The sequence below is a fragment of the Calonectris borealis genome, chromosome 3 (genome assembly GCF_964195595.1).
Source record: "Calonectris borealis chromosome 3, bCalBor7.hap1.2, whole genome shotgun sequence".
Lineage (NCBI taxonomy): Eukaryota > Metazoa > Chordata > Aves > Procellariiformes > Procellariidae > Calonectris > Calonectris borealis.
The window spans coordinates 47,229,772-47,257,000 of record NC_134314.1 but is presented as its reverse complement, the minus strand read 5'-3'; the positions used below and the strand labels follow the sequence as shown (position 1 = coordinate 47,257,000).

The following is a 27,229-nucleotide window of genomic DNA, read 5'->3' as shown; positions in this document are numbered from 1 at the left end:
GGAAATCTGCTGGGCAATGTCCCCAGCGTACTGACCCCGCGCTAGCAATTCTGTAACGCGGTGACTTTGTCCGTGGTTGGTGTGACTTGGAAAGGCTGAATAATCGCCTTTCGTACACTGGTCCTTTCACATCTTGTACTTTATCTACCGTAGCATTTATATATTAAAAATCTACATAGGGGCTCGTCCAGTCCGGGCCCCCGGATTCTAGCCACGGGGGGAACCGGGGCAGCTGCTGACACCCACCCGGGCTGCCGCTGCGGGGAAGACACCGGGTCCCCGTACACCGGGAAAGCGGATTCTCTGTGAGCTGCGGTCCTCGCTGGGGCTGCGTGGGGTTGGGAAGGTGGATGCTCATGTTTCCCTGGTATAAATTAGCAGAAGTGTATCCGACTGATCTATTTATTTTTCTCAAACCAAGGGTGTTATAAAAGACATTCTCTGCGGCTCATGTTGACAAATAACTCGTGAGCTACCTGACAGTGTTAGTCCAGTTGTTGCCCATATGTCTGAATACCCTCGAAGAGACGTCAGTGCCGTTTAGCAAGAGAATTGCCTCAAATGAAAACCAGAAGGAAGATGTTTTTTTTCTTGTCCCCCAAACCCACTTTACACCTGATGGCAGTAACACACAGGGAGGATTTTTGAAAATTCAGCATCACCTTCCCCCATAGCAGCGATCGCTTTACAACGTGACGGGGGGCGGGGAAGGGTGCGGGGGTTTTTTCCTTTTTTTTTTTTTAAATCCATACCTTCACTAAATGACTTGCGTTCGTGTTTGTTTAACAACGGGTCGCTTCGGTAAACAAGGCAATCAAAAGAACATGTGAGACTACGTGGATCCATTTCTCTGCTGCTTGCAGACGCCCGGGCACCCAGAGGAGCTGTTGAACGCCTCTCCTTCCCTCCTGCCTTTATTTACCCAAATGAGCCCAGGGAAAGCTTTTAACCGAGGGGAGATTTAAGGTGATAAACAGCGAACGGGCGGTCGGCACTGAAGCCTGGGCTTCGAGCTGCAGCCCTCCGGGGAGTAAAAGGGATGGGGTGTTTCAAAGGCTATTTTTTTTTTTGTTGACATTTTTCTTCTTTCGAAAACCGAGACCGTTTCTTCTTCCTCGAAATATTCCGACAGTTGCCTTGCCAGTGTAATTTCATTTTAAACAACTATTTTAGCCGAACTCCCGCACCAACTGGTTTGGCAATTATTTCAGGCTTTTGAGCGTCCGTTACGGTTTTAGGGACGACTCTACAACCCTTCTCGCCCTCCCTCAGGCGCTCTCTTTCTGCTCTATCTACTCTTTTGAGGAGCCAGCAGTTTTTTCAGGGGAGTAGCGAGATTAGGAACAGTCCCGCTCCCTGGGAAAGAAAGAAACCCCCTCGCTCCGCATCCACTTTGCGGGCAGTTTTAAAGTGCCTCTGTCTCCTGATGTTGGAGGATTGGTTGGGTTTTTTTTTTCTCTTTTTTTTTGTCTCTTTGTGGGATTGTTTGTTTTTTTCCAGCGTGTATCAAGAATATTTGTTAAAATCCCCCTCCTCGGCTTTCCTCATCCCTCCCACTCGGTTCACGCTATCCCACAGCGCATCAGCCCGGGGCTGAACCGTATCCCATTAAAAGCGTGGGGACAGGGGACGTGGCTACAGCTTATTTCTCCCACCACCACTTGGGGGGCTTTGGGGTGGGGAATTGGGGGGGGGGGGCGGTAAAACTGCCGATCCTTACAACCCACGGTCTTGCGGGTCCTCGGCCGCTCCTCTCCGGTGCCCAGCGGGGAAATCGGAGCGTCGCCTGGATCGCAATTGCCAAAAAAAAAACCCACCCCCCAAATAAATAAACCCCGACAGAGCGGAGCGGGCAGGTACGCGTGGGGAAGGGGGGGGTGGGCATCACCCGGAGACGCGCGCGGGGGTTCCCCCCCCGCGCGCGTCCCCGCGCGGCGCCCAACCCCTCCCCCCCCCCCGCGGCGCCGCCGCCAGGTCAGAGGGCGGACGCGGCGAGAGAGGGGAGGGGGGGTGTGCCCGGGGCGCGGTGACGTCACCGTCCCCTCCACCAGTGGGAGGCCGGGCGCGGGGCGACGGCGACCAATGGGAGGTGAGGTGGGTCCATGAGTGGCATTAAGGGAGGGCTCGGCCGGTGCGGGGGGGCTGGGAGAGAAATGAAGTTGTGCTAAAAGGCTTTTAGCCATCAAGAAGTTATTAGGCATTTCTCAGCCGCAAATTAGGGATTCTTCATTAATACCAACCTCGCCCCCACCCCACCCTACCCCCCCCCGTTATGTGAGAGGGAGAGCCTGGGAGCCGATAAAGGGGATGGGAAGGCGGCAATGTCTGTCTGCCCGTCGGTGTGAGAAGCAGTGACAGGCGCAAACTTTTCCCCGTGCCATTAATGAACCAATTAAAGAGTTGGGCTCCTCACCCCGGGAGAGCTCTCTGCAGGCTGCCGGGCTCAGGGACTCAAGGTAGGTAAAAAGAAGATCACAGCCTACCACAAGCTGCCAGCCTCAGCACGGAGCCGCAGTGATGTGCGGGGCTAGGCTGTGGGTCGCTTCCCCCCGGTGGAAAAAGAGGAGAAAAAAAAAAAAAGTAATAATCATTTGGTTGAAAAAATGTGATGTCCGGGAGGAATTCCGGGAGGAATTCCGGCTCGGGGCAGGGCTGGGCAGAGCTTGCCTCCCCTGGCCGGGGTGCAACTGGGGCAGACCCCCTTCCCGACCCCAGCCGGGGAATGAGGCGAGCAGCCGAGACGAGGGGAAAATTTAAAAAGAAAAAAAAAAAAAAAAGAAGGCAGAAATACTCCGGGGTTAGAAATGCTTGCCCCGCCGTGGGGCTGGCAGCGCGGTGCGCGGGGAGCTCTGGCCGCCGCCGCGGTGCCAGCGCGGGGGAGCGCGGAGGGGACAGCGCAGCCCTGCCAGCACCGAAAGCAGCCGGTAACTCCTCCGCCTTTGCCGGGAGCCGGGCGCTGGTTTCTGCCTTGGTTTCGTTCTGGTCATGCCGTGCACACCTGGACTGGGGAGGGTGAGGGCTGTGGGAGGAGAGTGCGGGGCAGGCGCCTCTACGGGCGCGCTAGATGGGAACATATACTACTTTTTTTTTTTTTTTTTTCCTTTCCCCTCTGGTGGGAGAAAATACTACACCCGCCGGAGGCTGTTTGTTGATTATTATTTCTCGCGGCTCCGCTGCGGCGTTGTGTAGCGGCTCTCTCACTCCAGGACTGCTGTTGTCTTCACAGAGGCTCCCGGGAAGTCACCCAGCGCCCTGGGAGGCAGCCCACGGCCGGGCGTTTCGGGCCTCGGATTGACAGCGGATCACGGGAAGAAATGGGATTATTATGACCCTCTTCCGAGGAGCTATGCTGCCCGCCATGAGTAGGAAAAAAGGCCAGAAATACCTCCTTTGGTTGCTGTCTGGTGCCGCAAGCTTCTAGCTTTTTTTTATTTCCCTGCAGTTGCTTGGAGTCTCTGAGCTGCATTGGATAAATGCCTTTCCCATCCGATTGACTCTGCTTTTCAGAGAATTTTTTTTTTTTTTTTTTAAGAACACCTCTCTGGTCTTCAATACTTCTTTGCATTTTACGCAACTGAACGGTTTCTCAGAGTAATGGCCGCGCTCAGAATCACTGCCTGATGCTCCGGAGAGATGAATTGCAGCTGAAAGTTTCCCTTCCACCTTTGGATGAATCTCTGGAGTTTAAATTGTAGGAAGGAAGGGGGAAAAAAACACGATGAAAGAGAAGTCCAAAAATGCTGCCCGGACTAGACGGGAGAAAGAAAACAGTGAATTTTATGAACTGGCTAAATTACTACCCCTGCCCTCCGCTATCACCTCTCAGCTGGACAAAGCATCCATAATCAGACTCACCACCAGCTATTTAAAAATGAGGGTGGTTTTTCCAGAAGGTAGGTGGGAATGCCTATTCGTCTCTATTTCCATTCCGATCCAGGTGTCCCTTGTCGCTTTTACTTACAAAAAAAAAAAAGTAAATCGCATGGGGTGGTGTGCTGGGAGGCAGGGGGCTCTCCGCTGTCACTTTTCTCTGTCGTAAATACTTTCCCTTCAGTTCCTATGACGGGTTGGATTGGGGACTTACGGTGCTTTTGTCAACACTTGAAGGCACTGAGCTCTGCTGCGCGTTCTACTAACGCAAACACGGGTTTTTCCTCCTCCAGTCTCCCAGTGAGATGTGCATCCCTCGCCAAGCACGTGCGTGGCGAAAGAGGGGACGATTCACCCCTATTTATAGCCATACTATGGGGGGAGATAATATATGGGTAAATATTTACATAAGTCTATGCAAAGTCCTAAAGCCTTAGTTCAAGTATCGAGCAAAGGTGCAGTTTACAGGTACAGCACACGCGTACAGGCGTGCTCACACACATAGCCTAAATAAATAAGCCAAGCACACCGAATCACATCATGAATGTGATATGTCTCGCTCTGAGGATCATCAGGGCAGTCTGAGGGCGTTAATAGACCTCGGAAATTTTTAACGGGAGTTTTGCACTCGGACATATTCAATCCCCCTGCCCACCCAACGCTGCAAGCCCAGCGTCCGAGTCTGGGCCTGATTCTCCTCCGCGGTCAGGCAACAGTAACCTTCACGTTGACTTCCACGGCAGCAGCAACGGTCCCGCCTATGTAGCGAAATCTGACTTAAGCGTCCTAAAGTATTCCTCGCTTTTAAGCAGAATTAGGATTTAAAGCGACCTTCCTGGGGCTTCTAGACCGGCTGCCAAGGAAAACAAACAGCACAGAAAGTTAAGAGAGTCGGAATAAAGTTCTCCTGTGTTCTCACTCTATTGCTTTTATAAGATGTAAGAAAAAAATCAAAAATACTTCACGAATCTTTTCTTTAGATCAACTCGATTAAGAGACAGTCTGCATGAAAGAAAAAGTATCGAGAGCTTTTTTCCCCAAAAAGTAATAACAAAATTGGCTGCATCTTTCGTTGAAAAGTGTGTGTACGAGAAACAACGTAATATAGACATGTCCCTCTGTGTTTGCTGTAGCTATACCTCACTCGATCTGTCTGTCTGCTATGTTTTACAAATCAAGATTAGGTATACGGCCTGGTTTTGTTTTCCTCCTTTTTTGTTATGTCTTTTTTTTTTTTTCTTTTTAAAGCCTGATCAAGTCTGTAAACTATTTGTCCTAATTCTGCTTTTTAAAAGTAAATACGCAATCGGGCAGCCATTTGGACTGGGGGAGGTACCCCCCCACAGTTGCGTATGAATGCTTATACCTAGAGTCCACAGAAGTAATTTCCAATCTAGCACATCTTGCAATAGTTTCTTTAAACAATGTGCCATATCTGCGAGTCACTTAGAACCAAAGAAGGGATAAATGAAAATTATAGCTCCCGAAACCTTTAAAAAATAATAATAATTAAAGCCTTCATCAAGCCACTTTCCTCCTCTATGTGATCTGCCACCTTGAAGATCATTATGCGGGGCAGTCCTCTGTTTCAAAGGAGACCGAGTTGTCCTTTATACTGTCAGAGCATACTTTATAAAAATAAAGCTATTGCAAACTCTGATGCCCATGATGTTCCTAAAAGGATTATTAGCAATGATTTGTCAACTCTTGCGGTCTCGGTAGGCTACCTTTCTGCGTGATTTCGAGCAGGTCTCGTCAATTACTGGTGCCTATGTAGCGGGTTGTTTGATCAGAAGAAGCATATGGTGTTGCTTGTAGGCTGTGAGTAATCATGGGAAGAGAAGAATAGCTGATCCCCGTCCCTCGGTGGCAGCGCAGGATGTTTCAATGCCCTGGGGAACCGTGCGGCGAAGTGCGCTGGGGCCGGGGCCGCTGCCGGCCGCAGCAGATGCTAATTTGAGTTCGAAGGCAGAGGGGGCGGCTGAGCGGGGCTTTGGCGGCAGCAGAGCCTTCGCAGCCTAATTAAAGGCAAACTGCAAATTAAAAAGAAAGGCAGCGAGCAGGCACGAAAGGGCTCGCCCCTCCGAGGCGTGCTGCCGCGGGAGGCCCGGCGCCGAGCGGGCGGCAGATCCACGCGGGACCGCTGCGCCCCCCCACCCCCGGAGCCCCGCATCCCCGAGCAGGGCCGCAGGCAGGGGGGCACTGCAGGCTGGGCACAAAGGCCCAAGAGCGGGGGCCGCGGCGTGGCGTGGCGCCGGGCGGTTTCTCCGCGGCCCCACGCGGGCTCCCGCTCCCTCCCACGTACTTCCGAGGAGGCGGGTGCGGGTGAGCGGGGAGCGCACCCCGGCGGGGCACCGGGGCCGCGGGTTTCCCTGCGCTCGCCGGTGCCGCGATTAATCACGAGCTACTCGCCCACGAGCGGCCTCCCGGCGCTGCGCCCGTGTGCGGCCGTGCGGGAGCCCAGCCCGGGGCCGGGTGATTTTCCCCGGGGGGCCGGCGGGGGCTCCGGGAAGGAGGCGGGAGCGGCAGGAGTGAGCGCTGGGGCTTGTGCTGCAGGGAGGGGAGGCGAGGAAGAGGGGGACGATCCTGGTCTCCCGGTGCCCCCAGCCAGAAAAAGTAGTCGTTGCTTCGCCAGGAAGGGAGAACAGGTAGCAGCACCCAAAGGAAAAGCCTTTCTGAAAGAAGGAGGCAGGGTAGGGATGTTGGATGGATGGAATGGGGGGCCCGTTTGCTTGTTTTTCCCTGGAGAGGAAAGCGATATAAGCATGGGGACAGACTCGGCCAAAGGGCTGGAGATGGGTAGCAGGAGGCTCGGGAGCACGGCGAGGTGTCATGTCATACATTTAAAGAGATCTTGGAAGGGTCAGGATAGAGAAGAAGTTGCCTCCGTAAGAGCGAGCTGCACTTCCAGTGTAACTCACACACAAGAGTGAATTTCCATCTGCCCGGAGAGTGCTTGCATAGGGGCTGGCTGTAAATAATCACGTACAGAAAGATATACACTCCTCATCGCCGCTCACACGCGGGGCTGGGGACAGAGGGACAGGCGGAAAGAATCGCATCTGTGCATTTGTCTGCATATTTTTACGTCTGAAAGGTTCCTAGAGAGAGAGAAGGTGCGTAGATTTGGGGTTCATTTTGGAAACAAGAGAGTTTTCTGGGATTAAAGTGCCAGGAGAGTCACACACAGAATCACCACGGTGTGGTTTCCTTCTCCCCTCAAGAAATCTAAACACAAATCGGTGGCATTGCATAAACTTGATAAACCGAGCAGAGATTTTCCAACGAGTTCCCTCTCGTAATGGCTGTGTAATTCTCACAAACCATTAAAACGCCCGGGCTTTTCTCTCTACCCCGATTTCACTTTACCAGGTCTCCAGCAGATTAAAACTGTCAAGGTCGAAAAGCGTTCAGCGGCTTAGGTAGCTTGCATCACTTCGGTGCAAAAACTCTTCTGTTTCAGGAGGAGAGAGCCTACAAGACATATAATAGTTTTCGGTGATCATCTTTTGGAAAGGTTGAAGATCTGTTAAATCGCTGAGGACCGTACGGAATATCTTTTGGTTTTTTAAGCAGAACTTCCTAATAAATTCACTCGTGAGTTAACGTTCATTTAAAAAAAAAAATCCTAAAATTGCAATTTAACATTAAATAGTTAATGGCAAGTAACGTAGTCTCAAAAATTTCTGGAAAAATCTCCCGGATGTCAAAGGACTAAAATAATTTTTCTTCAAAAAAGATCCGGTGGCTATAACTAGCGGGGTAATTCCTCAGTGGCCCTCGCCAGTGTCCAAAAGTGAAGGGAGGGTGAAAAAAAAAAAAAAACAACTAAAAAAAAAAACCCAAGTGGCGCAATAAATAGTTTTTGTTTGGTTGGTTTTTGCTTTTCTTTTTTAGTTGGGAATATTTTACGGGTCCTATTCTCCTCACGCGAACAGAGAGGGAAAAGGAGGGTTTGCCATCTCTGTCCTACCGGGGACGGATGGTTTCGACGCGGAGAGGCGTTTGATTTTCGAGACAAAAACAGAGGCTCCGTTTACATAAACTTTCGCCGAATCAGGGTAGTTAACATTTCAATATTGAAACCCTTAATCTTGTTTTATTTTAAAGGGGGAAGAGATCAGCAGAAAAAAAAAAAAAATCCGTTTCCCACGTGGATAGGTGATTTAATGCTGTTTTTCTTACTGCTAAGGGAAATGATTGAGCATTAGGTTTCAGTGTTTATTTTCTTACAGAAGTTTTTCTCATTTAAGCTGCAGTTTACTCTCCACGCTGCCTCTCCGTTTAATTCCAGGTTTGATGTGAACTTAAAATGCGAAGTGCAGAACTAAACTACTAGCATGATCGTTGAAAAAGCAGATTTATGTGTTAGAAAGAATACTAAGTGAGATGAGTGGAAAAAATTATATTTTCTTTAGAAACTTCCTCTCCCTTCTTAGTAACATACGACCGTTTAAATGTTGGAGGGTATTTTTCAACTTGCATATAAATAGCGTGTGTTCGCAAGTCCATTGGTGCAAACCTTTCCCTCTCCAATTTCTTCGGAATAAGGGTTATTTGAATTTGCATCTTCTGTAGAAGCGAATAAGTAGTTGGCGCTCGAATATTTCCCTGATTTCTTTTTTTTCCCCTCTCTCCAATTTGGGCATGGTTCCGTTTGTTTGCATTTCAGAGCGCAATTCCGTTACTCCGTGTGTGCCAAAATGCTGGTATTTCTTTCTAGAGTGAATCAGTCTCGGCATTATTTCCACTACCGTTTTCTTAATACTGTTGTTTGTTTAGTCAACATGACTTTTCCTCCTTCTTCTTATTATTATTTTTATAAAGAAAGCGGGATGCTAACTTATCTCTGCTTCAGATGAACACATGTGATTTACCGAGATAATAAATCTTTACAAAACCTTGCTAATGGCATCCGCAGGCAGTTGGAAATGAGCAGCGTTTTTTTTTTTAAACATAGCTTATTCCATTTCATCTGAACCCTCCGACGGAGACCCACTCCTTCACAGAAACCTCATTTGGCCGAGATTTTGAGTTATCATTAACCACTGCCTGTTAAATTAACTGAGAAATCAGCCCTGTCGGGCGTTAGGCGGTGGCAAAACGGAGCGCTGGCGGTAGACTATTTAATTAAATGGTTAATCGAATCAAGCTAATTCCTCGATACAACATCCAGTTGCCTTTTCGCTTGCCGGTGACTAGGAAGTACAGCTTCTGTCCCTGCGGCCCCCGGTGCTGTTATTTGTCATTTTCCCTGGGAAAGCGAGGGAAAATGATCGCCTTGAAGATGGGGACCGAGCTGTCCTGCCTCCCTTTCCCCAAAAAAAACATCCATGCTCCGCTTCTCCCCAGAGCATCTGCAGGGAGGGACGTAAGGCAGCGAGGGGCGATGGGGAGATAGGAGAGGTGCTGCTTTACGAGCTGCACACGGAGGTGAAACGCCCGTGGCCGCCGTAAAGCTTTACGAGCGGCTTCGCCCAGCAGGTTGCACGAAGCCGGCGTGCGGGGACGGGAGGGGAGAGGGGCCCGGGCCGCCCCTCCTCGGCCTCCCCGGCGCCGCGGGGGAGGTTGGCGGGGCCCGGCCTGCGTCGGTGCCGCAGGGAAGGGGCGAGTCGCAGGGCGGATGTGTCTAGGGGTCCCGCATCCCTCGCCCTCCGCGGGGTCAGCATCCCCAGCGGCGGGGGCGGCCGGGCGGGCGAGCTGCCTCTCCATCTTTAATAAGCAGAGAGCGGCTGTTAAAAGGGCAAAACGCAGCGAAACAAAAGCGAGCGGAGACGTCCCCGGGCCGCGGCCCCCAGGAGGCGGCGGGGAGAGCCCGGGAGCGGGGCGGCGGGGGCCGCGGCCCGGAGAGGGAGCTTTAAGAAGCGCCTGGAAGCCAAACGCGCGGTGGAGCTCCTTGGACCCGGCTTAAGCAAGAGTCCCCGCTGTTGCTGCTGCCCCGCTGCTGCTGCCCCGGCGGGCCGGCGCCAGCGCGGCCCCGCAGCTGCGGACTGCCTCTGGGCCTCTGCCTCAGCAACGGGAGAAAACGCTGCCTGCGGGGCCCCGTCTCCAAGCCGGGGCATCTACCCGGCGTGCACGGCTTCCGTGGGCCTCGCACCGCTAACCGCGCCCGTGGGCCTCGCCGGGCGGTGCAGGCAGCGCGGCCAGGCAGGGCGCAGGGGCAACTCCCCGGGGGGGTCCCCAGGGGTTCCCCCCCCCGGAGGTAGCTGCCCCTCAAAGCCTGCCCCCCCCCAAGAAGCGGATCTGGAGCCCAGGCTGGGCTCTCCACTAAGTGATTTTTAAACGGGTATGTCAAATTGCCCGCTCTGCCGTTGTTTTCGCTACCGTGAATCCGGATTGCGCTGAGATTTCATGACGGATAGTCCGTTGGGGAAATCGTAGTAACCGCTTTTAAAAGCCGGCAAATCAACACAAAGTAGATAAGGGCTTGCATCTTCTGGCCACCCCACCCCCACCGTCCACCCCCGCCCCCCTTTGCTATTGCCAGACAAAGGAGGGGGTCGAGGTGGGTTCTGCGCTGCAGATGCTCACAGAGGGACAAGTAACCCGGAGATCAACCAGGGCCAAGGAGCTGCCCGGGCCTCCTGGAGTCTCATTTCCCTGCGCCTGCCTTCCTCCGTCTTTGCCTAGATCAAATTAGAAATGATTGAGGAATCTCTTCCCCCTTCCGTGGGACAGAGGAGCTTCTTGCGACAATATCGCCACTGGGTAGGGACGATATCCACCCAACCCCTCCATTGGCTGCCGGCATCAAGGCTTGCATCAATCAGACGATGAGGGGAAGGACAGGGCCAACGCAGCCGAGCGCTGCGGCGCTGGCCGTGGGCCTGGCGTGGGGGGCAGGCTGTCGGTGGGGACCGGCTTGCCTAGTGCCGGGGGTGGGCACGGCTGGGGAGAAGGCATTTCACGTAGACTCGCCGGTGTAGCTGTCCCATGAAACGACTGAGATGCTTTTTGGTGTGGAAAGCGCAGTGGTTCTCCATTGGGAAGTGCTGAGAGAAACGATGAGGCAGCACGCTCGCTCCGAGCAGGGTCCGCGCAGTCCCGGCGCAGCCTCGGCGCATGCTGTTAGGTGACGAGGCTGTTGCTCCAAACTAAAAAAGAGCCTGGCTAAAATGCCTTGCTTTTTTTTTTTTTTCCTTTCTTCCTCCTGACGGTGCAAACTTTCTTGTGGCCCAAATTGTTTATCTTCTTAGGAAAAAAAAAAAAATCCTCGAGTGGAGGGGATTGTTAGGTAGCAGCCTATAATCTATGTTTTGTCAAGAGTAGCAAATTCATTCCGAAAGAAAAGCTCGATCCATTTATTTTTGCTGCTTGAGTAACACAGCTGGATGATGCCGTGAGCTCACGCTAGACGGTTGCTCATCATTCATTCGCCGAGAACTGGCCTAAATGATGCCTGTGGGATTAGGTCAATTTTAGTGGATCTACTTCGCCTCATTTGGTTACTAATTGGTTTCTTGTTTTATAAATCGAAATCTCATTTTCAGGAAATTACAAAACCCATGCAGCCAGTCCATTGAGGTAATCCGTGGGTCGGGGGTATTTAAATGGAAATGGTTCTACAATGCATCAAGTATTAAGCAACACTAAAACTTCGCCTCTATTTCCAAATGAAATGTGAGCTCGCTAGCTCCTTAGATCCATAATAGATACATCCCTTCTAAGGCTACTTATGTAAATATAATAAACCAGACCTTGGTGGGGGAGGGGACGCAGGGAAGAAAGCAAATTTTTTCTGCTAAGGTTAATGTGGCATATCTTGGAAATCTTCCAAAATAGATTATGTTTTGCTTTGTCTTCGGCCACTTTAGCTGGGAAAATCCTTTGCCTAAAAACGATTTAGTTATCCTTCCCCTCACAAAGCTGCTTGTTTCTATTCCAACCTATTATGCTGTTGGCTCTCCAAATTACAAGAGAATCTTTAGATCTTGTTTCCAAGCGTAATCCTGAAGTAAGAGGGAGAGCTGATTTCCTTGTTTTGTTTTAAATAGACAAGCAAAGGATTTGCAGAATTTTCTGCGGTAGGTCAAGTGCAAGAAATCACAGTTTGCCCCCTCGATAAAAAGAAATTGGATGTTAAAGCGAATAGACGGGGGAGGGGGGGGTGTTGAGAAATAAAAAGGAATATTAATGGAGAGGTTTTCTCGCATAATCTTTAAAAACAGTATTTAAGGGGCATCAGGAAAGATCGTCGATTTGGGAGAGGCTGGGCTTGGCAATGAATAGAAATAGTCTCCGACTTGAAAGTGCTGAAACATCTGGGAAGTACAAAGTACCGTCTCATGTGATAGGATTTGAAAAAGCCGGTTCAGGTAGACAAGTGAAAACGTTTAATTATAAACCATTAACAGACACAGCCCAGCAGCGCGGGTTTTCCACCTGAAACACAGTGAGGAGTTCAGCGCCCCGTGAAGAACCGCCTTCCCGGGGGGAGGTCAACCTGTAATGCCCGTGAGCTGTTCATTAACCCGCAGGGATCGGGTTATTTTCCCTTTCAGAAGAAGAATAATTAGAGCCGTAAACTTCGATTAATAAACAACTTAAATCATAGGCGGGGAGCGCAGATTTAGCTCCGAATACAGAAACCTGTCATTCAGATTTCCCTCCAGGTGGGGGGACGTCGCAAGGAGCCGCCTTGGCCGCCTCTGCTCTAACGGGCCGTCCTGGCTCCCCAGCAGAGAAACCTCTGAGGAGCTCGGGAAAAACAAACATGCAGCTGGTTTTTCTCTCTTTCCCTGTGCAAGATTTGCCAGCTCCTTGCTGGTTTCGGGGGGCGGGGGTGATCCACCGTCCTGGCAGCTGGGTCCCCGGAGCGCGGTGGGGAAGAGGTGCCTGCGGAGCCCCCGGTGCATCCCCCGCGGGTCCACCCGCTCCGGAAGGCGCAGGGGGAAGTGAAGCCCAGGGACTCAGGAAAAAGTCACTCGGTCCCCGTTAATTGCCGTAGAGAAATTAATGGGAAGGAGCCTGGTTTTGGCTGGCACCCCGGTACACGCTCGGGCTGCGAGATGGGGGGCCAGGCCAGAGAGATGCCCTTGCCTTTCTAGGGCTGTGAAGCCAAGGAGGAAGGAGAGAAGTGTAAGAGCGGTGAAGAGACAAGTTGGCGTGAAGAGGTGGACCAGGACGGGGGGAGAAGAGAGGGAAAGGTGGGGACGAGAGGGGCGTTTCGGCGGGGGGGAGGGGGGGGGGGCGGCGGGCAGCGCTGAGGAAATCGTTAGCTTTGTTTAGACCGGCAAACACCTAGGTGAAGCCGGTCAATAGGGAGGGATGCCCGCGGCTGCCTGGTGTCGCCACCTCGCCTGTTTGCCTCGAAATAGCCGGAAAACGGGGTCTTGCCTTCCCCGAGCCCGTCCTGCAGGAGGGAGACCTCGCCGGCTCGGCTCTCGCCTCCCCCGGGCGATCAGCACCCCAGCCATCAATCAGGATTGGTATTTTTTTTCCTCCCTTTTACTTTATCTTAGTGTCTGTGCGTGTCAGGCTGAGCCTTATTTCATGGCAGCCTAAAAGGTTTTAACTGCCCCGTTTAAATTATTTCAGCAACAACATTGTGAAAGGGCATCGCCCATAAATAGTTTTACTTCGGTGGAATAATTTCCACCTGGCGTTTATTCCTCCTCACTTTGCATAGGAGAAAAGAAGCAGCGTCTGAAACATTAGACAGGTCCGGAGAGATTCGTTTCTGGAGAGGGCTGTTTGGAGGCAGATCATTCCTTCTGCAGAGAGACCCATCCCGCCTGCCAGAGCAGCGAGGAGGAGGGAGGGAGGGAAGGGAAGGGAGGTGAATCCCGGAGACCCGGCTTCCAGGGGCAGAGGGAGGACGGTCCACGCCATCGGACAGTGACTTGCCTGGGCCGCCCCAGAAGCGCCTTACCGCAGCCGTGAAACTGCGCTCGGCTTAGCGACAGGTAGTTTGCTGTCCGTGGGCTTGAGTGGGGGTCACTAAAGGGGAAAGCGTTTTAACACGGGGCTCGGGGAGAGCTGGAGGAGTCGCACCTGGTCGCTCGCCTCTCCCTCCCCAAATAGGTAATTACAAACCTTCCAGGTGAGAAGACGGTGGCCCCGAAGAGAGAAAGAGGCAGGAGGTCACAGATCAAACTGGAAAGCGATCTCTGGCGAGCAGGGGGTCTAAGCCCATCCTTACCACTCCCCCTCCAAAGCCTGCTGGCTAATTACCCGGCAGGTTGTGGCCGAGCTCTGCCTTCTGCAGGGGGAGGAACCACCCGCAGGTGCTGGCAGGGCCGATCCGCATCGCTGGCCTGGCCTCCGGCAAGAGGTCTCTTCCCAGACGCCGTCGTGCCACGTTAACCGCGTCCTTCTCCCGACATCAGAGGCTTCCCCCAGCACATTCTCAGTGTTGCCCAGTGTTGCCCCTTCGGTGACGTTAGGAGAAAGGTGCTTTCCCTGAAGTTCAAGGAGCCAGTTCCCTGTAGCTGGAGGCACCACTAAAAAGCCCTTTTATCTGGCACGCTATTTCACTTAGGTCTTAAGAATGAACTTCACCGTTAACTCAAAATAGGTATTTTGGTATTTTTCTCTCACGGGAGTTAGATCTTTAGAAAGAAATCCACAAAAGAGGCTTCTCTGTGCAACAAATCATGCCTAGTTTTCCAAAGATTATATGTATGCGGGTTTTAGAGCAAATACAAGCAAAAAATTGAAAAAAATGTTCTTCTCCAGCAGGCCAACACGAGTCAATTTTTCATCTCCTCACCTTACTTTTTTTGTGTGTCTTAAATAAACAGGACTCGGGGAAGCCTGGGGCCACTCCAGCCGAACCAGCCCGCTGGATAATGTTGGACGGGAACTGGGATCCCATCTTTTGCAGGTACTGGTCTGGAAACGACAGCCATATGGTATTAATGATTAAAGAAATCATTCCCTCTTCTGAGCCTTTAATTGCCACCTTGACTAATTTTTAACTGTTCACATGTTTAATAAAAAAAAAAGGGAGGGGGGACATGACTTCATGTCCTGCGTTGTAATGGGGCTGTGGTTTGCTACCTCCGGGTCCTTTGCCCCAGCACTGGCCAACACAGAGTCCGCAGCGAGGGGTTCACAGCGTATCCCGGTGTGTCTTCTGGGATCAGAAAACAGGAGCATGACTTTTTCCCAAATTATTAACAAGGTCACAAGTCCCGGCAATGGTGTGGTGTAGAGAGAGGGAGAGGCTCTAAAGACAAGTTGGAGGAGGCTGTCCTGGACAAAAGGGCTCAGCAGGCGCAGAAATTAGCATAGGCACAAATCAGGTAGAACACACTTGAAAACTTACTGCGGTCTGAAATATTAAGGAATATTAGCAGTTACCATCACCAGGCATTTTTGGTGGGGTTGTGTGGCCTTTTGGGGGTCTATTCTGCCCTCGGCACACCCAGAAGTCCCATCTATGTCTGCTGAAAGGTGCGTGACAATTTGTCTCGTCCCTTATTTACACTGCGTTTTAGATCCTCCTCGCTTGCTTGAAGTCTCCTTAGCAAATATCCAAGCGCTAAACCCCCAGTGACATTTGAAATGGGATAGAAGTGTTCAGGATTTCTGGGACTGACATATTAATCAGCGGGTAGCCAGGACCTCTTCTTAGATAGTTCCCAGGCACTTCGCATCACTTTTGAGCTCGGCCCCTCTGAGAAGCGGATTGTATCTCAGGGGTCCAGGAGCTTTAGAGAGATTCCTGTCCAGGACTTGCCCATTTCCTTCCAACTTTTTGAATAATCACAGCCTGAACAGGGATGCCTGTTTGCTAAAATAAATTCGAGGCACAGGTACTTCATGGATCTATCTGTCTTCATGGGTGGATCTGTCTATTTATTGATATATTTACACTTCCCACCCCTCAACCCTTTTCTGCAGACGTTGGACGGTTTCATATTTGTCGTGGCTCCGGATGGCAAGATCATGTACATCTCGGAGACCGCCTCGGTGCACCTGGGCTTGTCACAGGTACGCTGGGGGGGCTGCTAGCCCCCATGCCCCCGTGCCTGCCCCCCCTGGCTGACAGGGGAGGTGCGTGCGGGGAGGTGCGCGGTGCCAGCAATGAGCCCCTTCCTCGTCCTCCTCCTCTCTCACAGGTAGAGCTGACCGGCAATAGCATTTACGAGTACATTCACCCCGCCGACCACGATGAGATGACGGCGGTGCTCACGGCCCACCAGCCCTACCACTCGCACTTTGTGCAGGGTAAAGTACACAGCCCTTCGCCCCCGTCCCCATCCTCGCTTGGCCTGCGCGGCCGCGGAGGGAACCGCGCAGGGGCTGCGGAGCCCGCGGCTCACCCCACCTCTACCTTTCCCCCCTCCCAGAGTACGAGATCGAGAGGTCCTTTTTCCTGAGGATGAAGTGCGTCCTGGCCAAGAGGAACGCGGGCCTGACCTGCGGGGGCTACAAGGTGCGTGCCCACGGCCAGGACACCCCCCGCCCCCCAGCCTTCCCGCGCCCCTGCTCCGGCAGCGCCGAGCACGCTGGGCGGGCGGTGAAAACGGGGACGGGTGTGGGCATGAGCCCTCTGCCCGCGGGGGCTGTCCCAGACCGGTGCTCTTTCATGTGGTTCAGAGCCAGAATTTCTCTCGGAGTTTCAGGTTAAAGAGCTCAAACCACAAAACCAAGCGACGGAGCTCCCCGTGGGTTTTTTTTGTTTTATTTTGCCTTTTAAACTGAACCTCGCACAACGACTGACGTTCCCGAGGTGTCTGTGGAAGCTGTCAGGTGACACAATGGGAGCCCTGGGTTAGTTTATTTCTTTATTGGGTAACTCGTGAGCTTCAGGGGCAGCTCTCCAAGTCAGGGGTTTTGCCCGGGTGTTTCACACGGTTCTGTTCAGGGCTCCTCGGTGGGGACAGCCCCTGCTCTCCTACCTTCTCCCCGCTTTTGTGTCAGCTGCACAACGCCGGAGAGCGGTGGGTACCTATAACCCCAGAAGATGTTGTGCCACGACGTGCCGTAGAACTAGAACATCTGTTGAAATTACTCCAGGAAGTAACACACTAATAACAGCCAAGTAAGACTGGACGTACACAGCAGTCGTATGCAAGGATACATTTAGGAGACGCACCTAAATCTACGTCCAAAGATACGTTCTAGCTACAGATTGCGTCTGCTCTAGCTATATGATAGACATATCTTACACATGTGACATATGCACACATGTAAACTCTTTCTCTCACACGCATACACTCTTCATTACAAAGTTGTTACTGGCTTGGCACTTCCGCGTCTTTCCTTTTTAGAAGAATAATAAAAGCGTAGTTAGGAGGTGGTCCAAAAACCACTTAAGTCGGTGGAAAAAAAAACCTCGTTGACTTTAATGGGCCTTAGATCAGTGCTGAACTCTCGTATGGAAAAAACCCCAACCTCAACCCAAAGAAGAGCAGAAAACCGGCAGACAGTGCCGCTTTGCCGGAGCGATGGCGCGGAGCAGCCACTCCCGGGCACCCGGCGGCCGCGCCGGCACCAGCCGCGGCGGCGGGCGGGTCTGTCCGGGTCCCCTCCGCGGGGAGGGACGCCTGCCACAGCACACCCTCCCCTCCTGCTAGGCAGCCCCTGAGCTTTCCTGTGTCTCCGGCAGGTCATTCACTGCAGCGGGTACCTGAAGATCCGCCAGTACAGCCTGGACATGTCCCCCTTCGACGGCTGCTACCAAAACGTTGGCTTGGTCGCCGTGGGCCACTCGCTGCCGCCCAGCGCCGTGACAGAGATCAAGCTCCACAGCAATATGTTCATGTTTCGGGCCAGCCTAGATATGAAGCTCATATTCTTAGATTCCAGGTAGAGCCGGGGTTACTTCCAAATCTATCCCCCTAGCCCCTCCTTTTTCTCCCCCGGGCCTCCTCTCCTGTCCTCACCCACTGATATTTGCTGCTTGTGTCTCTTGCAGGGTAGCTGAGCTAACAGGTTACGAGCCCCAGGACTTGATAGAGAAGACCCTTTACCACCACGTCCACGGCTGTGACACCTTCCACCTGCGATGCGCGCATCACTTGTGTAAGGAGATTATGTTCTTGTAGAGACCCTGCCCCTAGCCCCCCGCCTTCTCCCTCTGCAGATGGACCTTGGGTTTGTTAGGATTTACCTCTAGGTCGGAACGGGAAAAGCCAGCTCACTGGTGGGGAGAATAAGCAAAACGTGCAGCAGCTTTTAATCAAACGAGTCCTTAGAGACTGGAGGCAGGAGGGAAATGGGGGGGATTGGCAATGAAAGGCTATTTTTCCCTCCTCAGCTCCCGGTTGCAGGACAAGAACTCCCCTGCACAAACCTCAGGCGCTCAGCTCACTTCAAATTCCGGTTAGGAAAACCCTTTTTTCTTGCTCCAAAAAGCCATGCCAGTGAAATCCAAATACTTTTGTTCTACTTCCACCAAGTCTCACAAATCTTATCTGTGTATCTAATTTTGACTGAAGTAGTGAGCCCGATTCGGAGAGCTGTTCTTTATTCTATTTTGATATCATGATGACATTAATACATGGATAGATGAATAAAAAGGATATTAATTTCCGGTAAGTTTCCTTACAGAGAATGTAACGAGAAGAGATAAAACCCAAAGCCAGATTTATAGAATTAAATCTCGATGACGATATGTCGGGTTGGGAGTGGGGTGGGGGGATTCAACCCCCCGGAGTACTCACCCCTGCCCCGCCAATCTCCCCGGGCAGCCTTTGGTAACGAGTGGCCCGACTCTCGGGGACTGAGGTCAGCCCTGCCCGGGGGTCTCCACCACCCTTCCCCACGGAGGTTTCGGTCCACGCTGCTTCCCGATGTGATGCTAAGGGGTTCCCAGCCCCTCTCCTCGCCCACGGGGGCCTGGGGGGTGTGCACCCCCTTCCCAGGGACGATCAAAAGGGATGTGGGAGCCGCGCTGACGCTCTCCCCGCTTTGTCCCCGTAGTGCTGGTGAAAGGACAAGTGACCACCAAGTACTACCGCTTCCTGGCCAAGCACGGCGGCTGGGTATGGGTGCAGAGCTACGCCACAATCGTGCACAACAGCCGCTCCTCCCGCCCGCACTGCATCGTCAGCGTCAACTACGTCCTCACGTAAGTCAGCCCCAGGCCCGCTCCAATTTGCGCGGGGCCGAGCGAGGCCGAGCGGGGCCGAGCGCCCGGCGGCGGGCACCTGCCTGTGCGCCCTGCGCAGGGCAACGCTGCGGGCTGGGCCCGGCGGCCGCTCCTCCTGCCCTGCTTTCCCCCGAGCACGGCTGCTAAGCCCCCTCGCTGCCGCACTGACCAGGGCAGGCTCGCCAGGTCTGCTAGGAAACACATTGAACACTTTCATCTAGATGAAGGGTTTCCCGTCTGCCTGTTTCTTTCTCTTTCGAGAGGGGAAAAGATTTAGAGGTTTGTCACCCACATATTTTGCTGCTCCCCCCTTTTTTTTTTTCAGTTTAAATGCACCCAGCATTAAATAAAATTTAATGCAGCGTAAAAAAAAGGTTTCCACGTACGGAGTTATTTATACTCAACAAACAGGACATCTGTTTTTCTTTTCAAAAATCTGGGGTTTGAAGTTCTTAATTTCATCCAGAGTCTCTATCAAAGCTCCGAGATTCCTTTTTTGTTCTTGGAGAGCGATCCTTACAGTGAACCACAAAGAAAGTTGGTGACCAGAAGGGTCAGTTAAACTTTAAAAAAAATAAAATAAAATAGAATTTTTTTAAAAAATCAGAGTGACTGCTGAGATACCGTATATCTCAACGCATCTCCTTGTGTTTGGGGATTGCTAGGTTATGCTCTAGCTATGCTGCTTAAACTGAAACACAGAGGTCCACTGAGGGAAGGGAAGCTCGGTCGGACTATTTTGAAGTGTTTATCATTGTGATTATTAGCATCTCCTCTGGACACGGCAGTAGCTGGTGGCGGCAGCAGTGATGCTTCATGAGCATCGTAGGGCCGGTCAGGTCGGCGGTACCGCGTTGATCCTAGGGGCTGAATATTCCTCTGTTCCGCTCCCCGTTTTTTGTTCTGGAGGCAAATGTAGGTGTTGGAAACGCCTGAGAGGCACTTCTTCCCCTCGCCCAAAACTGCGGCGATGGCAGCATCACGATCTTGCCGTTGCGGGTTTCGTTCATGCACAGGTGGCGAGTGGTTTGGTAGCCGAGTTTAAGACGTGCTTCCCAAAATGAAGTGGCTCTTTACGGAGGCAACGGCTCTGGTCGCGTGTGCAGGCGCGGCTGGTGGGGTGGCGAAGGGGGTGTGGGTCACAGCGCCTGCATTGCTAGTAGGTAACCACTTTGGAACGTAAGGTGATAACGGGCATCGTGCTCTTAGATGGGCAGACAGGGGTTATTGCGCCTGCATGAAGAAACATACATTTGGATCAGCACTCTGATGTAGGGAGTAAACTGTGATTTCCCCTTTATTCGCTTTAAAAAGGGATGGGGGCGCGGCGAGGTAATACTCTGGCATTCACCCAGCAAGGATGCGGATCAGCAGAGGCATCATCACCTCTATTCTAGCTGTTCCGTACACTCGTATGTCCATTTCCGCTACACCGGCCCCTCTCTCTATTTTTCGCGTTTTATGCTTCTCAGTTAAGTCCAAGCACTTGCCCTGGGTGAACGGGGAACTGCAAAGACAGAAGTGAGTGTATGGTAAGGCTAAGAAACAAGGAACCCAAAGGCAACTAGCATGCTAAGTGGTTTTGCACCAGAAACGCCACATATTTTTCTATGAACACCTGAGATTATCGGTCGTTTCCCTCTCCTTTAATCCCAAAAGCGTAAACATCAACCGCGGAACTCTACCTCAAATGATCCGAGTAGAAATGAAACAACCCAGCAGATCTGCTTAAAGTCAGCTGGGGATCCGGCTCGATCTCTCCCCTGCTTGCCGGGGTGACCACCACGGCACCAGCATTTCAGGCTGGCACAGCAAAGCAAGCAGGGAGTACCCTGGTCCCGTGGGGCCCGGTCAGACAACCCCCTCGGAGCTGTTTTCCAGCAGCGGGACTGGTCATACCATGTGCCGCCCCAGCCCTCTTGCCTGCGCACCAGTGCCCCGGCCATCACCTGCGCAACCCAGCCCAGGGTGGCTAGCAGCGGCTCGGAGGGGCCGGGGGCATGGCGGTCCGTTTGCACCTCCACAGCCGGCAGCTCAGACGATCCGCCCTCCGCGCCCTCCCGCGGGGGCGGCCCCTGCGCGCACCGCGGCTCCGCGCCCCAGCAGGATTTCCCCGCCACCTGGAAGCGGGGCTCGAGGAGCCCCGGCACTCACCGCCCCCACTAAAACGGCGCTGCGGGGGAGCCAGCTTCCCCCTCAGCAGCGGTATCAACATAGTGCGGCTCCTCCGCCCCAGCTGATTTTTCGTTGGCGGCAGCGTCTTCATATGTTCATGCATGTATGTGGATTTTAAGAAGAAGGTTATATTTAAACCTGTTTTCAAGATTTCCCTTGAAGAATGAGGTTACACCGCGGCGCGACTTCGTTACGCCTCGCTGTAAGGCTCCCCTTGCGCTCTTTGCTTCATTGCCTCCAGTGCGGAGGACGGCGGGAGGGCAGAGAGAGAGCCGGTCTGGCTAAAACGCGGATGGTAAATGCTGGGAGGTCCATCATTGGCTGCGGCCACTGTCATGTGCTGCCGGCGGCTGCAATACAGGCACCTCGACTGCATTAAAATCTAGTTTTGGTATGCCCAGGTCCTCCAGGTCTCATTAAGCCTGCCTGGCTCTTCAGTAGGACGCTGCAGAAGAAGAGATCCCGTCCTGCTTGCTTTTGCGGCAGGGCTGCCGCTGCTGAAATCGCTGCCCTGGGTCCAGGGGACGGGCGTAGCTTCCACTGCGGCATTATTATTATTATTATTATTATTATTATTATTATTATTATTATTATTATTATCCTACGGCTAGCCTGCCGTTCAGAAAAATAAATGAGAAGAACAGGCCCTGCTGGGGGGCTGTAAGCAGAGAAAGGGCTGGCTTTTAAAAAAAGTGAGATGTAGTCAGCCTCTGAAATGGGTAACCTGAGGTGAAGGGGAGCTGTTGGGGAAAGGTTCATGATGGGAGAGTCGGGCGGGGGGATGCTGAACTCCTCGTACCTAGAGTCGGCTCAATTGTCTTAATGAGCTATTCAGAGTCAATATGTTATCACTCAGATGAGGAAGGTAGACGGTGAAAATACAGGGGAAAATGACAGGTTACGGGGACTTGACGTTCTCCTCTGGTATGAGGTAGGCTGCACTCTAGGGGGGCCGAGTAAAAGTCCTGTAGCACTCAAAATTTGCAAATGTTTAATATACTTGATTTGCTATAAATCCTACAGCTACTGCAGTTCCTTAAGGATGACATTGGATTATTCCAGTAAACTAGGAACAGCTGAGATATATGTGTGTGTGCTGCGGGTTCCTCCCAGAGTTCACCCACCCGGCACGGGTGCGTGGCAGAGCCACTCGTGTAGATGCAGGTCCTGGCAGAGGCACAGGTTTGCCCCCTGCAGCCTCGTCATGTTATAAAACCAGCCAGGAAAAAGGTGGGTACGGAAAAGAAAGCCAAACCTTTGCTTTGCATAGCGACTCGTGTATGGAAGCCGAGAAAAAAGCAAAAGAGGGGCAAACTAGAGGGTTTGTGTTTTGAAATAACAGAGTCGCGTTTGGCATTGCAGGGTGGAGCTTGAAAGGTGGGATACCTCTCGCCAAAGATTCCTTTGAAAATAGGAAATGTCGGTCTTTTTCACTGGATTGGGGTGAAAACAGCAAAAGGGATCAGAAGTTTTGGAAGATATGGTGCGGGTGTTTGACCTGCTGGGTCCCTGGTCCCCTCGCACAGTACTTTTTCACTCAGGAAAAGCCCCAGGAGTTTTTTCGGTTTGCTTGTGGGATAAGGAACTGTTTCTCACTGTTGAGAGGATCCCGAGTGCTCTGATATTTTGGAAAGGAGCGGATACCGAGTGGCGTAAGTGCCAAACTGGTCTGGAGGACCAGTTTCAGTGCGAGCTGAGCAGGAAGAGCGAGAATCTTTTACCTTGTAGCTTCCCAACTTCCCACGGCGATGTAGGTGATGAAAACGGAAAGAATGACAAAGGGTTTATGCAGAACCCCACCCATTCTACTCCCCAGTTAAGAAAATAAAAAAGAGGTCATTTCCATCTTCCATAAATCCCAAGCTTTGAGAAAGTGAATTCTAGGATTGAGAACAAATGTTTGTAATAAGTAAATATTAAATAGGTATGGTGGCAAGGGCATTTTAGCAACAAGAAGAAAGCCTATTTTTTGTGTAATAGCAGTGTGTCAAAAATTAATACAAATTACCTTTAAGGACTTCAGCTTTAAAGCACGTATTTGCTCTTCTTTGTATTCCGTTTGGCATATGTAAGTACAGACACAGAATATGTGTTTCTTTTCTTATTTGTTCTGTACACACAGTTGCCGTATCATTGATTATTAGCTGTGCATGTTTATCACAAAAAGGGACTCAAGTACGAGTCAATTAATAGAGAATGCAACTGCTGAAGTTAAGTTTATATTTAGATCGCAAACAACCTCCCTTTAAACAAATGGATAACGCAAAGTGCAAACCTTTTGACTTTTTGAGCACGAGCAAATATTATAATAATTTGTCCCCAGAGAAAGCTAAGGAAGCTTTCCTATATACATTTCATTGTCCTTTAGCATTTAAAAGAATAGCAATAGCGATAACATAGACAGATAACATGGATTAGGTACCTAATTGTGACTAATCTCTGTTCTGATGGTATAGTACATATATGATACAGTTCCAGTTAACCTCTTCGCATTGCATTATGTAACTGGCTGATAAGAAGCACAAATTGAATGCAATTTGTTTGAAAGACTATTTCACAAATAACTGCCATATTGATGAATGTTTTACTTAATGATGTGGTAAACGCAATTTAGAATAAATTAACCATTAATTGTATCTACACACCTCATCTTTAGATTGTTATTACTATTTATAGCTTTTTGTACTACCAGATTTAAAGTGATTGTATAAGCAATGGGATATCATTCTGTGTGATGTCTCACACTTCGAAAACATTCCTCCCTGGCATATTAAGCGGGCTTTAGGAGAATTTGTGTTTCATGTGGAAACAAAGCTGTGTCCGTATTTTTGGACAGTAACAATGAAATATTTCCATATCTTTTTGTAAAATCCTCTTTTTGGCCTGCCTCTGGGCCGTCAGGTCTCACCGCCTTCTCTTCCTAGTCAATGGAAGAATCCACAAACTATATTTCCATACATACAGGCCCACCTTTCTTAAGTGTTTCTCTCAAATTGACTTATTTGGAATTGCCACAGATTCCTTTTCTCAGGCAAAGGTGCATACATGTTCTCTTGTGTCTCTCAAGTGTGTGATGGAGTGTGTAGGACAGAGAATACACTGGGAAAGTTATTACTTGCAGAAGAAATCCTGCATACCCTTACTCATATCATTAGTGGAACTAGTTGTATGAGTAAGCTTAGCTTAATACTCGAGCTAAGGCTTAGTGACTTTAACTGGGTAATGTATTTTTTCTTAAATAGTTGTAAACAGTAGAATCAAATTTGACCTGCTGCTTTTCCTTCATATTTCTCTGTATTAATGGGAATTTTGCCACTTGCATAACTGTGCACAGAACTGGGTCCCGCTTAATATGTGGAATCTACAATGTACTTTTCCTAAGACTGGAAAGCCTGCCATCATTCACATGATTTCATTAGCAATGTAAATATACAAAGGAATTGTTTTAATCAGTCAAAATGCTTGGGAAGCGTATACCTCAAACAAAAAAGTATAAAAGGATTCCTCTTGAACTACTCAGTGCAGTATTCTGTTTGTTCGCCATTAGTTTTTATTACAGACTTGTCTCCCTGGAACATTGTTTATATATTTCTTGCAAATAGGAGACAGGCTTTTCCAGGTGTCCACAATACGTTTCTGCAGTTCTTCTTTGTTCATGTAGGGGCTTTCTTAGCTACCATTTGTTTAATTCACTCCAAATTTCTATGCTTGTATTTAAACCAGGTGACTGTAATGGCCAAGGCACTAAAACTGTGAGCCAGAGTCTACAGTCACTGCTCACATGAAGAAAGTTTTATTTGCTAGAGTAAGGATTAAAGTACTTCGGCTCAGACCCATAGGAAAAAAAAAAAAAAAGCAGTCATTAGTTTAAATGCATGCATACTGATAGTTTCACATGGCATGAAATTCAGGATTGCAAATAAGTGTCTCTATTCCAAGAAAGAGAAGTGACTTCAAATGCTTTCTGCTTCATCCTTTTCCCATTCGGTGTGCCGGCTGTTCCAGGCCTTTGGAAACTCCCTCCTCCCAAACACTGAGTTACAGATCTTGTAAAATGATTGTCTGGGGTTGAGACACATTCAGCAGCGGCAATGGCTGAAGCAATTACTATCTCCAGCTGTCTGCCTCACTCCACTGATGAAAGGTACAGGGCCCGCTGCAGGGACTCTTACTCCTAAAATGCCACAGTTTATGGTTTAAGGTAAACTGCCACAGATTTCACTTTACATGGAAGCATTGGACTGTACGCTGTAGCACAGCTGTTCCTGCTAGAGAGGTTGTTCACACTTTATCCATACTCTGCCCTTCAGCACTTTGAATGGCATAAATGAGGCTTGTGAACACCACTACAGCAGCTGGGTGCTTCAGTCCCTTTGGGGATCAGCCCCAGTGGTCCTCCTGCATGGCAGAGGGGGGGAGACCATAGGCCATGCAGTTTAGGGTTATGTTCACTGCTCTGTGATAGCTCAGAGAGCTGAAGACAAGCCAGGCAGTTGGAAGAGTGTCTGCTGGTTTTACCACGACATTTATATCTTGTCTATGGATTCTGTTAGTGGCTGTGCAGAAGAGGCAGGCCAAGCAGTTGAACTGCTACCAAAGGGTTCCCCGCCATGCTATCATCCTCCCAATACTCTGCACAAAACTGGATGCTGAACTGGCTCCTGCTTTGGTAACAGCAACAGTGTGTTCCTTAAGCAGGTTTACAATTTTACTAGCTCTGCTTCTGTTTCCTTAATCTGTTGCATGCTTGCTCTCATTGCTCTGTGCTGCATCTCAGTACTGCTGTGATTCCCATGTTGTTTCACTGTAATTATCATGAGATACAACAGGTGTGATAAGTTACTAAACTGCTTCTGAAGTAAGCTCTTCCCTCTACATTATGGTGTTCTCACTAGTTTTTATTCGTACACACACAAACATGGCATTTCGACATGGCCTAAATTAAGTGTTAACAAATAAATCTCCTTTGTCCGTTCAACAGTGGCAAGTATCTGTTTAAAATCTAATTCTCCTTCCCTCACCTCTCTTTTGTACTTTACAGCGTGGGCCAGGCTCCAGCACACATGTTCGTACTCAGTAGGTTACTTCAGAGGCAGCCCCTTTCACTTTGATGACACTATTTATGGAGGCAGGCATTGCTCTGTGTGAACAAGGGTATAGCGTCTGACCCTTCTGAAGGCCTGGGATGGCTGAAGTCTGGAGTCAATCACATGATCCTTAACACAGTTAGATGATTTATTCCTGTTGTTGTCTTTTGTTATCATCCACTTAGTGCAATTAAATCACAGAAGTCCTGATTTACTAAAGCACTTGAGCACATGGCAGGCTCTAAAAGCACTTAGACATAAATTTCAGTACATGATTATATCCTAGTGAATTCAGTTTTGAAATAAAAAAACCCCTTAGGCATACGCTTAGAAACAAGAATATTCCTTGGCTTTGCCAAGCAGAGATGGCTTGAAGGACGCGTTTGTTACTGTGTTGAATTGGGACCTAATAAAGAACAGCCGTAGTTTTTCAGCTACAAACCACTGTGTATAAATCTTGGGGGCAGCAATGTTGAAAATAACAGCTATTATCTGCTGAAGTTTCAGTGCAACTATGGAAACTCAAATGCCTGGCTAACTAAAGTTTGGCTATATCCCTTGCATTGTGTGGATATTTTGACATAACCTAGAGTGAAGATCTTTAAACCCATCCAATATTCAACGTTCCTACATCTGTGCTGTTGGTTAGGAAGCGAACATGCACGGTCTGCCCTGAAGGCAGCCTGTTCCCAAGTAGCCTGTGGCTTCGATCATCTCTGTACTATGTTTGGCAGCTGGTAGCCTGGGCTGTTGCTATAGAAAACTCTCTCCCTCTGACTTAGGCCCCGGTTAACCAAAATCCACCCAAAGGCATTGCACACTATTTTTGTCTTGCTGTTTCCAAATACTGTTTTGTACACAGAACAAAATAATAATCTTTAATGACTGCTTCATGAGGCATATCCCAGTAGAGTATTTGCTCAAATAACGGCTGGATTTGGGGATAAATAGCTTGATAGCATCCTCCCATTTGCAGCCAGACTGCTGAACACTGTTCCCCCCAATAATTCTGTTGATCCTAAGCTGCTAGTAGGAGAGTTAAAGAAAAAGTGTC

At 50.3% G+C, this 27,229-nt stretch overlaps 1 protein-coding gene across 1 annotated transcript in view; it reads left to right on the top strand.

The window, feature by feature from the left end:
* Positions 1 to 2,358: 2,358 nt before the first annotated feature.
* SIM1 (SIM bHLH transcription factor 1) overlaps positions 2,359 to 27,229 on the top strand; it is a 48,702-nt gene continuing 23,831 nt past the window's right edge. Inside the window, exons 1-8 of the mRNA XM_075148066.1 lie at positions 2,359 to 3,893; positions 14,613 to 14,695; positions 15,718 to 15,807; positions 15,936 to 16,044; positions 16,167 to 16,252; positions 17,429 to 17,628; positions 17,738 to 17,844; positions 18,745 to 18,892. Coding sequence (XP_075004167.1) covers positions 3,719 to 3,893; positions 14,613 to 14,695; positions 15,718 to 15,807; positions 15,936 to 16,044; positions 16,167 to 16,252; positions 17,429 to 17,628; positions 17,738 to 17,844; positions 18,745 to 18,892 — 998 coding nt within the window. The 5' untranslated portion in view covers positions 2,359 to 3,718. The remainder of the gene's footprint in view (positions 3,894 to 14,612; positions 14,696 to 15,717; positions 15,808 to 15,935; positions 16,045 to 16,166; positions 16,253 to 17,428; positions 17,629 to 17,737; positions 17,845 to 18,744; positions 18,893 to 27,229) is intronic.